The 12,201-nt window shown below is 35.2% G+C and overlaps 1 protein-coding gene across 2 annotated transcripts; it reads right to left on the bottom strand.

Annotated features, from left to right (window-relative positions):
* Nucleotides 1–2,972: 2,972 nt before the first annotated feature.
* On the bottom strand, nt 2,973–11,497 carry LOC104246237 (gamma-interferon-responsive lysosomal thiol protein-like). 2 transcript variants are annotated; one of them, XM_009802006.2, is made up of 5 exons: nt 11,231–11,497; nt 10,496–10,564; nt 10,154–10,291; nt 3,522–3,611; nt 2,973–3,345 (listed from the first exon to the last, which is right to left on the bottom strand). In XM_009802006.2, exons 1-5 carry the CDS (start codon nt 11,402–11,404, stop codon nt 3,238–3,240), a joined length of 579 nt encoding a protein of 192 aa, XP_009800308.1. In that variant the 5' UTR covers nt 11,405–11,497; the 3' UTR covers nt 2,973–3,237. The 2 variants fall into 2 exon arrangements, with proteins under 2 accessions (XP_009800308.1, XP_009800309.2); XM_009802007.2 differs by having other exon boundaries at nt 11,317–11,497.
* Between the last annotated feature and the right edge of the window lie 704 nt (nt 11,498–12,201).

Genomic DNA, 12,201 nt, shown 5'->3' with positions numbered 1-12,201 from the left:
GCCGGGGTTCCCAATTGTTCGCATTTCCCATACTTGCGACTTTATACTTAGACGATTTTAAACTCATTTTTCACATCTTTTCAAAACACAAACTCTTTTGGGTGATTTTCCAAGAACAACTCTTCTTCCAAATCGATTGTAAGTTAATATTAACTAATTTCCTTCAATAATTAACATCTTTTAACATGATTTCAACTCAAAATCAATGATTTTCATGGGGAAAATTGGGTGTTCTGGGTAGAACCTAGGTTTTTCAAAAATTGGGGATTTGGACCTCGATTTGAGGTCTGATTTCAAAACAAATTATATATTTGGGTTCGTGGGGGAATGTGTAATCGGTTTTTGGTTCGAACCACGGGTTTTGACCATGTGGACCCAGGGGCGATTTTTGACTTTTTGGGCAAAACTTTAGAAAAACTCATTTTCATACATTGGAGTTGATTCCTTTAGCGTTTTTTGATGTAATTAAGTAACTTGTGGCTAGATTCGAGTGAATTGGTGGTGGAATCAAGGGGTAAAGCTATAATTGAAACGTGAATTGTGTTCGTGGCATCGAGGTAAGTGTTTGGTCTAACCTTAGCTTGAGGGATTAGGAGTTGTGTCTTATTTGCTACATAATTGTGGAGTACGACGTATAGGCATGGTGACAAGTATCTATACGTTGGTGTCAAGCATACCCGTTAGTCTTGTATTATAATTGTTATGACTCTGTTGTGGTTTATTGCGCTTCATATGTTATTATAACCATTGTTCCCTTGTCGGGATGTTTGTTTGATAGTAACGATCCCTTGCAGGGATGTTTGTTTTTATAGTATTGTTCCGTTGCCGGGATGTTTGTTTTGATATTATTGTTCCCTTGCTGGGATGTTGTTGAACTATCATTGTTCCCTTACCGGAAAGTTGTTATATTGCACTTATTCCCTTGGCGGGATTCCTTGTGATTATTGTTGGCTTGTAAATGGGAGCGGGTGGTACACCTACCACAAGATATAATGAAATGGGAGCGGGTGGTACACCTATCACAAGATATAATGAAATTGGTTTGGGTGGTACGCCTACCAAAGATATAGTGAAATGGGAGCAGGTGGTACGCCTACCAAAAATAAATAAAATGGGAGGGGGTGGTATGCCTACCACGAGATACATGAAATGGGAGCAGGTGGCACGCTTGCCACGAGATACAGGAAATTGGATCGGGTTGCACGCCTCCAACAAGATGTGAAAAGAAAGTGAAATCTGCCTTTGTTTTTCTTATTCTTGTTAGTGGTTGATTTTGATTCCTTTATAATTCTCTTGGTATTCTATTTTACCTGTTATTCCCCGAAGCATATTTCCCCCTCCCATTTATTTGATTATTTCTGTATTTCTTTTCCGTTGTATATATATTTGAACTGCAGAGGTTTATTTGGTAGTCTGGTCCTAGCCTCGTCACTACTTCGCCGAGGTTAGGATGGACAACCAGCACATGGGGTCGATTGTGCTGATACTACACTCTGCACTATGTGCAGATCCCGGAGTAGCTTTTGGACAGTAGCTTGGAGGCTTCCTTTAGTCCATCCGGAGACCCAAGGTAGACCTGCAGGCATCCGCAGGCCCTGGCGTCTCCCTCGGTCCCTATTTCCTGTTTCATTTTCCTTTTATTCAGAAACAGTGTACTGTTGTTTCTTCAGACTTTGTATGTAGCAAATCATAGACAGTCTGTGACACTGTGACACAAGGTTTTGGGTGGTTAATGCTTAAGTATTGGTACTAGATGCAGTTTTCATAAATCTTATTGTTGTCTTCCACATAAATTTGAATTTCCGTTGTTACCACGTTATCGTCTTATATTTGTTAAAAAGAAATAATTGGCTAATGAAGTAATTAGATTAAAGGTTTGGCTTGCGTAGCTCACATTAGTAGGCGCCATCACGACTCCCGAGGGTGAAAAATCCGGATCGTGACACTTGTATTACGAAAGTGTTAACGGTTACATTTATATTATTTAGATAGTAAATACAAAAGTGATTTTAAATTTTGACCAATGTTGACCTGAAAAGAGACCAACTTTGGTTGATAATTATCCAGAAATTACTTTGGTCGCTAAATTTAAATCAGATTTATTTATATTTTATATAATATTTAAAATAATAATATAATTGTTAAACGTTAGAACTGGGTCCTAGATTAGCGACCAAAGTTGGTCTCTCTCTGCTTCCCCTTTCGTAAACGACCAACTTTTGTCACTAACTTTGAATTATATTTATTTATATTTTATAATTCTTTTAAATAATAATATAATTATTAAAATTTTATAACTGGGTACCAGATTAGCGACCAAAGTTGGTCTTTATTTGCTTCCCCTTTCGTGAGCGACCAACTTTGGTCGCTAATTTTAAATTATATTTATTTATATTTTATAATTTTTTTAATTAATAATATAATTATTAAAATTTTATAAATGGGTCCCACTTTAGCGGCCAAAGTTGGTCGTTAATTTCAGTATTTCTTTGACCAAGCAAGTCTGACCAGTTCGGTCAATATTTTGACAAAATTATCGACCAAAAAGCGACCAACCTTGGTCGCTAATGTATTTAGAATAATTATTTAATTATTTTCCAATTTAGCGACCAACTTTGGTCGCTTTTCTTGACAGACCAATTTTGGTCGCCAAATTTTGGTCGCTTTTTTCCGAATTTCTAGTAGTGAGCTTGAGTCCAAATCCGGTTGGATTACTTTTAAATCACGCACATAGGGGCATCAGGCGCCTAACCTCGCGGGGCCGGGCTTAACGCAAGACGAAGAAGCCCTTAGGCCAGGCGTGGCGTGACTTTTCCGTGCTTTCGTGCTCTTTTCTTGTATTTTCATCATTTTTTTGTGCAACCTTCGCTCATCTTTGTCTTCCAATGATTCTCACGCATAAAACAACATAATTATGCTCAAATATCGCATAATTAGTCACTAAACTAGCAATAAAAGGTGAGTAATGTATAGAATCATGGCCTACCACCATGAGGGATAAGGGATAATTAATTCCGAGATTAAATTTAAGATGAGTTTATCTCATGTTTGGTTGGGATAAAATCGTGGCATAACTAATCTCGAGATTAGTTATCTCGGGATTGTTATGCTTTCTTATCCCTAAAACCGAGCAGCATCATTATCATCCATCGTAATAAATATTTTACAAATTTATTCACCAACTATAGTATCTCATTATTTCATTAAAAAAAACCATCATCAAGGAGCACTTGTGGATTATTCGGACGCATCCAGCTTGACGCTATTGACAGATGAGCTACAACCAGGGAGTGGATCAGTTCCTTTATATGCTTTGCAGATGTAGCTTATGAAGTTTGGGTATCCCTGCAACAATAAAACATTACTTTAAAATTGTACAAAACAAAGATTCAGGAAGAAGAAGATAGATAGAGAAAGACTTGTGACTTTAGTGTTGAGAGCAAAAGGCAATTATAGGGGTAAAAAGCACTATAATCTAACAAAAATGCAAGTTCTGAAATGTAGAGTAAAAGGAAACTGACTTCAACATGTTGGCCATCAACAACAATCCACGGTACACCTTCAAGAGGCGGTTGAAGGGCCTTTATCTCAGCTGCATTACGTTTTTCGATCTGAAGATTTAATTAACATTAAATCACAGAACATAAGCGGTAGCGGAACTAGAAATTTATACAAGCATATTCAAAAAGAATTTAGGATATAAAGCAATTTTGAACCCCTTCACTGCAATAATTGAATTTTTCTTCAAGTCAAGAAGATTCAGTAACTCACATAAAATTCATTTGTACCTTTTTTTGTACGGTATAATTTTTCAGCGAATCTCTTCAATGCACTTAGTTCAACTTAGGATATACTTATTACGATAAGAAACAAAACATCATACCAAATTGTTAATAGCCCATATATATTGAGGGCAAAATATATAATTGTACAACATAAGAAACAAAACATCATACCAAATTGTTAATAGCCCATATATATATTATTGTACTCATACTAATACTGGTATAATTAGTAATATACATTATTATACTCATAATATTACCGGTACAGAAGTTATATACATTAGACGTTGTACAAGAGTCTTTCAAAAAATAAACAAGTACTAAAATATAATAATCAATTAAACAAAATGAAGAATTAGGAGAAATCAAATGCAACAATTCAAGACTAAAAAGTTCATCGTGCAATATTTTTCTAAACTCTCTATGCTTTCTTTTTCTTTTCACAGACCTCATTTTCTCCATTGCAATATTAATTGGGGTTTGGGTGGATGGAGGAGTGGGAGGGGGTGCGGGTGAATTAATTCCTGAAAATAAATTCACCACCAATTTCCATCCTAAAACATGCGTGAACCACTGTACAACACTTTTAAAAATAGAGGCAGTGGGTTTGAGAGGGAGAGAAAGAAGAGAGAGAATGTAAATTTGAGAGTGAGACAAAATGAGTTTGAAAGCTAAAGGCACAGTGAGTTTGGAGTTTCAATGATGAGAGAGAAAGTGTCTTTATATCAGCTGTTTGAAGTCAAGAGCTTCATAGTATGTATAATGATTTACGTGTATGGTTGGTTTCGATTTTCTAGTGGTTCGGGATTGATTTGGAAGAATGATTCTCGTTTTAGAAGTTCTAAGTTGGAAGAGTTGATCAAGGTTTGACTTTACGGTAAACGGACTCGAAATCGGGTTTTAATTATTTTAATAGGTTTGTATGATAATTTTAGACATGTTCAAGAGTTTGGTTAAATTCCGACGAGTTTTGGATGAGTTTGGGTTGTATGGTGATTGTTTTTGGTTTCGACGTCGATTTGAGCATAAAGATTACCATATTGAGAAAACGGCCTTTGATTCATGTTTCGACTAAATCGTTATATCTGTATCGTAATTTTAAAACTATAGCAACTGGAATCATCAAGTTTTGACATCGCATGAGAAATTTATGGTCATTTTACTAAGAATTGGAAATAACCTCTTGCTGAAATGCAGGGTAAGGCTGCGTACAATATACCTTTGTGGTCCGGCCTTTCCCTGGACCTCGCATAGCGGGAGCTTAGTGCATCAGGCTGACCTTTTTTTTTTACTAAGAATTTGGTTGCCAGATTTTTCAGATTAATTATGAAATTGCCATTGAATTAGTATTTAAAATCTGCATTATTTTTAAATATTGAAACCAATGTATCTCCTTTGTTATAAGGTCAAATGGAGTGATTTGAAAGCCTAACTTGTCTGGAATTTTACGAGAAATTTACTGGAGGCATCAAAAGTGAGTTTTGAAATTGTTTGGCACAAGAAACGAGGCAAAATAGATGGGTAGAAGCATATAATATTGATGGTTTGTTCATTTGGTCATATTTTGAGTTGGAGAGGTCGGATTTGGTGATTTTGGAGGCGATATTTACCATATGGATTAGGGTAAGTGTTCTATACTCAGATATTTGTTATATTTCATGAATCTGTATTCGTTTTTGGCATTTGATTGATGATTTCAAAGTGAAATTTGGAAAATTTTGTCTAAAATTTCATAAAGTAATTTTTTGAGTTTTAAACATTGATTCGGTGTCGGATTTGAGTGAAACTAGAATGGTTGGACTTGTAATTAAATGGGTTATCGGATTTTATAAGTTTCGTCGGATTTCGAGGTGCGAGCCCAAATTTGACTTTTTGGTTGACTTTGGGCTTTTGATTTAAGATCCTCCTTTATTGATTGAGTTTATTTCCTTTGGCATTATTTGATATTCTTAAGTTGATTTTGGCTAGTTTTAAGCCGTTCAGAGATCGGTACGCGCGAGATGGCACTTTCTGGAGTATTGTTTGGCTTACTCGATATTGGATCCTGCTTATTTGAGGTAATAACACTTCTAAACTTGGTGCTGAGGATATGAATATCTAAACATACGTGTTATGTGTCTGGTGTTGAGATGACACACATGCTAGGTGACATGTGTTTGGTCGTGCACCGTATGAATTATGACTTGGTTGATCCTGTGATACTGTGTAGTTACTTAATCTTGTTTTTATCCATAAATTTTCTACGTGTTAGAGTAATTGAGCTGTGAATCATGTTAGAAATCATGTTTAGGCTATATTTTATTCTGTTGGGGCCCATTGAGGTCATCGCTTCTGTTGAGTTATTTGCTTAAATTGCAATAACGAACTCAGTCATGTTCATTCATTCGCATATCATATCTCAGTCTCTGTTATCATTTGTTGTCATATTATATTATCATTGTTTGGGCTGATTGACATGAGATTTGTGAGCCTAAGAGGCTAGAGAGATTGATAACTGAGTTGGGGACTAAGAGCCATATTGTGAGAGATATGGTGGATCAGGTTGCACGCCACAACAGATCATATTGGCTTTATATATATTATTATTATATGGATAGGGTTGCACGTCGCAGTAGGCCTTATAGACTTTATTACTATTATATGAATCGGGCTACACGTCGTAGCATGCCTTATAGGCTTTATTATTATTGATGGGATCGGGATGCACGCCACAGCAGACCATATTAGCTTTATATTAGCACTTGGGCAGGATCCACCCCTCCGGAGTCTGATATACTAGCAGTGAGTGCAAGTACCATACTATGCTGAGTGACTGAGTGTGATAAGTGATTAAGCATGATGAGCGGGAGTGCAAGACTGTGGGAATGGGTACTCTAAGAGTGTGAGTATATGAGTTCATCACTGTGATGTATTAAATGTAACATGCATACTTGACATAAATGCATAGAGATGCATTTCCTCATGCTACACGGTTTGTCACATTCATGACTTCACATGAACATTGACATATAAGCATAGAGATGTACTTTCTTCATGCTATATGATAATGTAACATCTTATCTGTCGTTGAATGTGTTTGGGAACAATCATTGGTTTCGGATATACTCATATTTTGGTGATTTCGGTGAAAGATTTGGGTTTTACCGTTATACCTGAAAAACATGCCTATTTTCCGTAACTGCGGACAAGCTGAGCATAATATCTTTTGGGTTATTACTTGTACTTCTTTTATTATATTGTTACGAGTTGTTCTTGGCTATTGGTGTTGGACTCTGACTGTTGTCCAAGCTCGTCTCTACTTTCAACCAAAGGTTAGGTTTGTTACTTATTAAGTACATGAGATCGGTTGTACTCATACTACACTTCTGCACCTTGTGTGCAGATTTTGGAGTTGATGTTGCTCTGTATGGCGGGAGCTGGCATTGAAGATGTACCTGCGTTCCGGTTATAATTTCCTCTTGTTCTTGGTAGCTATAGATTTATAAATCTGTTTATGAACGTTTCGAACAGATGATATATTTATTTCATATCAGCTTTGTAAACTCTAAGTCTTAGAGCTCATGATTGTACTATCAATCCTTGGGGAGTTGTATAAAATTCAGTTATTTTATTTTTGACTCTTACCATTATCATTATATTGTGGTTTATTGTTAATTAGCTTACCTAACAGGTTGGGTTAGGTGCCATCATTATTAGTTAGATTTTGGATCGTGACAAGTTGGTATCAGAGTTTTAGGTTCATAGGTTCTACGAGTCATGTGCAAGTGTCTAGTAGAGTCTTGCGGATCAGCATGATGACGTCCATACCTATCTTCGAGGGGATACATGACATTTAGGATAAATTTTCCATCATTCTTTCCTTATCGTGCGGCATTGATTCAACTTGAAGCGTATTTTATTGAATTTCCTTCCACTCACTCGTATGTGTATGCAAGCGCTCGATATCAATTATGCATCGAAAACTTGTAATTCTATGGATGAGGTACGAGATGTATTTTTTGTGTTTTGGTGATGGTCAGTCTGGAGGACTTGAGACACGATTTGGACCGCAGTTTCAATTGTGTAAGCATGTGTTTTGGACTTCTATATCCAGTGGTGTCAGTATGAGTGGGAATAGTGACTCAGTGAGTGGTTGGATGGCTATATGATGAGTAGGATATGACTGCGGGATGTGTTCAGATGATTCAAACGTGATGGGAAGAGTTTGCTTGAAATGTGAAAAGACCTATTGGATGCTCGATTTTTGTGGATGTGTCATACAATCTTGAGTTGTGAAGCTTTTTAAAAGACTCAATCGTGTTATTTCACTTCTAGAACGAAGTATATTTTCATGTCTTGTTGATGAGTTCAGACTCAAGAAGATTAAGTGATTGCGTATTAGTTGTGGCTGTGAAAGGGTATAGAATCACCTGCGGGGTAATCTACGGATATATGATCCTTATTGTATTGCGTGGAGGGTTTGTTTTCTACCAGTGGGTTATGGTGTCGCAATTTTAGTTTGGATTGGTTAAGAAAGTTGACCTGGCCGTCACGAGGATGAATGCGAGCTTAGAAGTTGATTTGATGTATTATATGGTTTGTGTTACATGAGCTTACGAATGATAGTTGAATTTCAGTGTGAGATTATGACAATAATAGAGTATAGGTATTGGGAGTTATCGAATGTTTTGTTCTATGGCTTTGAGCCAAGTGGGTGAGTTTGCTTTTGATTATATGGTTATGTGTTGTACTAGTTTCAGTTTAAGACATACTTGTGAATCAGTCATAACTTGCATAGGTTGAGATCGATGATGACTCGAGTAAGAGAATTTTTGGATACAGAGTTATATTACACTTTATGGGTATATAAAAATCATGGAATGATTTGAGTTGTTATTTGTGACAGATGTAGTGCGTATGGAGTAGAAATTTACTCGATTGCATTAAGGCGCGGTTACTTCTTTGAGTGTTGTTGTGCTAATGGGGCATATGTCATTTGACCTGCTTGGGTGGTGCAATTGAGATTTGAGCAGAGTGGATGACTGTCGAGAGGGTTCTAATGGATTCAAGATTTATATGTGGCAGTTGAGAATTTTTGAGATTTGTATATAGCTAGAATCTTAGATTTGCATTGTATGGTGTCAAGACTCGCGATATTTCGATATCATTATGGATTCTACATTTCATTATCAGGAACATGAAGAAAACGATTTTAGATTCACATAAGGCCTCTTCATACTTGGTATTTCGGGTGCAGTATTTTGAGTGTTTAAATGGGAATACAGTGACTTATGGGCCTTAAGGCGATGCGATTTTATGCCAGGATCTCTTGTGGTGAGCGTTGAGTTAAGAGTTGTAGTGTGCTAGCAAAGAGAAGTGTTAACTTGAAGGCAATTCAGAAGAAACTCCGAGGAAATATGCAGTTTGATAGTAGGTTGGATCAGTATGGTAATGGTATGCTCGGTTCTTTTGGTTCTTATGATGTGATGAGGTTTTACAAGTGTTTTATGGTAATACTCTTGGGTTTCGCGACCAACATGACTTGGTTGAGTTAGAGGAATTCAGTTCTGATGGCTTGGTTATGTGATGAGGCTTTGCAGGTGTTGAATAATTTTGCAACTAAGTTGTGGTGAAATTTACTTATTTAGAAATAACATAAAAAAAAATTTCAACTTACAAATTTTAAATACTAATTTGTTATTTAAGAAAATATATTTTCTTCGCTTTTTTTCTTCTTTCTTATACATTTTTAAATATTTATTTTGTTTTAGAAAGTTATAAACGCTCATGAATAGTTGAGTATAAGATTAATCCATATATGTTTCTTAGCTAAAAATTTCAAATTTGATATATAGCAATTCATCATCGGTGCGTGGAATGAATAAATTATGAAGCTAAGAAAGTAGAGAACATGGATAGGTGTATAAAAGGTAAAAGACTTTGTTTATGCAAGATGAGCATGGTTCTAAAACATGGGTCAAGTTGGGCGGGTTGGGCTATGACCCATTATTTAGTCTATCTTGACCTAGCCTATCTTAGCTCAAGTACATTTGGGTTGGGATGGACAATGACTCATTTATTGACTCAACCCATCTTGACCCGTCTAAATTCAGCCCAACTCGTCAATTTGCCGTCTCTAATTTACATGTTATTGATCAAGGGGCTAGGGGATGCGAATATAGTGGCAAAGTTCTTTTTCTTTCGCAGATTATGATGTTTTATCATGAATTTCAAGTAGACCAGAAATCTTTTTTAAACCCAAAGTCAAATTAAAGTAATTCAGAAATAACACCAACTCACCAAGAAATGCTTAATAACACCCAAAAAAACAAAAAGATAGCGAGAACAGAAAGAACAGGATTAGCTTTAAATCAATCAAGCAAACTAACCAGTAACAATCGGAAACTGTGGATACAATCCCGAATAAGCTCGGTATTCAAATTCAGTTTTTTAGAACATGTTTCCCACTGATGATCAGCAAGTAATCTCAGCCTTTCCACACATGAAATGAAAGGGACCTGTTCATTCTGCATCAAATACCCAATAAAAATGCAACTAGACTTTAGAGTAGTAGAATTAAACAGCTACCTGCCATTTATCAAGACATTTATTTTTTTAAATCTGTGGCATTTTTAAGCTATATTAATTTCACGCATGATTACTAACCTTTTCCCAGACCCCATTTGTGGGATTAAACTGAGTTTGTTATTATTGTATTATTAGTAGCTTACCACATTTGGCAAGGCATCAATTACGCAAAGCTCTGCCTTGTTCAGAATACATGTATCCAAATGATCACGCTGCAACCATGACAGAAAGAATTTCATAAATCTCCTAATGTTCTTGATAATATGTATATATTTTTAGAAGAACCACAACATAACTTAAAATGAGCCAAACTATAGCCTAAAAGATAGATGTGGCTTTGGTCATAAATACATAACGATCAGTGGCGGAACCAAAATTTTCACCAAGGAGTATTAAAATATAAAAAATATTAAATACCCCAAAATGTTAAGGGGAGTCAACATATAATAATATACATAAAATAAAAAAAATTTATTTAGCAATACAGTATAAGTTCAAAAACTATTCTTTCCACTCATATCCTACCTATAAGTTTAAATTATAAATCTGTTACTTTTTATCCTTTTCAACGATTTTAGTTCAACACATTGACCATAGTATGTATGTGAAAGTACTACTTTTTTTGTCCCAAGTTATATGATATTCTTTCCTTTTTAGTCTATCTAAAAAGAATAAAAACTGAAATAGTTTAACTTTAAACTTAATATTTTACTCTTAACGATATTGATCTAATAGCCACAAAAATATATATGACTTTTTTTTTTTCTTAATTTTTGTACACAATCAAAGAACATCACTTGAATGGGATGGAGGGAGAAATAAATTGTATAAAAAAAAAAAAAAATTCAGAAGAACAAAAGAGAAGATTATTGGCAAACCCGGCAAGGCAGGTAAGGGAAAGGGACAAATTTAAGATCAACAACATCAATGAGCCCATTCTCGTAAATCTTTGGTAAATAATTACGAATGAAATCGAAAATATGAGGTTCAATGCTCTGCTGTAATACACAGACATGGACACTTTTTCCTCGCAAGAAATTGCGGTGAAACATAGGAAGAAAGCTAGGAAAATGGATGCACTTCTTTGGAAAGAAGGCCTCATTTTGAGATAGATGGAGTTTTGGGATTCTTTTGGTTTTAGACTTTTTGGGGTTTCAAAGATTATTGAATCTTAGAATGGAAGGAGTATATATAAAATAAATTTTAGCGGCAAACCTCAATTTAGCACCCACCCTTTTTAGTTTGGTTTTCTGTAGGTAACGGGAGCCCGACTAAATTCATATTCGTGCCAGAAAATTTCATATTTAGAGTAAAATATTCCTAAATAAAAAGCAATTACATACGAAGGGTTCAAACCCGAGATTTCTAGTTAAGGATGAGTGTACACACCGTTTCTAAAGGTATCGGATTTCTAACAACGAAATTTTTTCCAATAAAGTATATTTTTTCATATGTGGCGCAAACTTGAATTACTCGAATTAGTGATTTTTTTAAATAGTGAATACATTAAACAAAACAAGGAAAAGGAAAGAATGCACCTAGACATTCAATTTTTTGTCAAAATATTACTTTCTTTTTAATGTTTTACTCTATTTGACTGAAATCAAAGTTTTGAGAGGGAAAAAAAAAATATACACTAATACACACACATTTAAAGTATATCATTGTTATGGAATTCACAACAGTCATCTCAACTTTTATGATATATAGTACCGATAATATAAGTATTAGAATTCTAAACACACAAAAAAAATGTTTTTTCTATGGGAAAGAATAGGTTTTTAGTAATATTGTAAGTTTCGTAGCATTGTTGGTTTAGGGATTAAAACTACACATTTGGACTAATTAA

This window comes from Nicotiana sylvestris, chromosome 2, assembly GCF_000393655.2.
Source record: "Nicotiana sylvestris chromosome 2, ASM39365v2, whole genome shotgun sequence".
In the NCBI taxonomy this organism is placed as follows: Eukaryota; Viridiplantae; Streptophyta; class Magnoliopsida; order Solanales; family Solanaceae; genus Nicotiana; species Nicotiana sylvestris.
The sequence above is the reverse complement of the archived record's forward strand: the minus strand, read 5'-3'. Positions and strand labels throughout refer to the sequence as shown.

Bases quoted from the DNA above. Each gene is read 5' to 3' on its own strand.
- LOC104246237 (XM_009802006.2), bottom strand. From the start codon at position 11,404: ATGTTTCACCGCAATTTCTTGCGAGGAAAAAGTGTCCATGTCTGTGTA. The intron at 10,565-11,230 runs GTTTGCCAATAA...TCATGGTTGCAG, and splicing joins TCCCTTACCTGCCTTGCCGG to CGTGATCATTTGGATACATG. The intron at 3,346-3,521 runs GTCAGTTTCCTT...TTATTGTTGCAG, and splicing joins TTGATGGCCAACATGTTGAA to GGATACCCAAACTTCATAAG.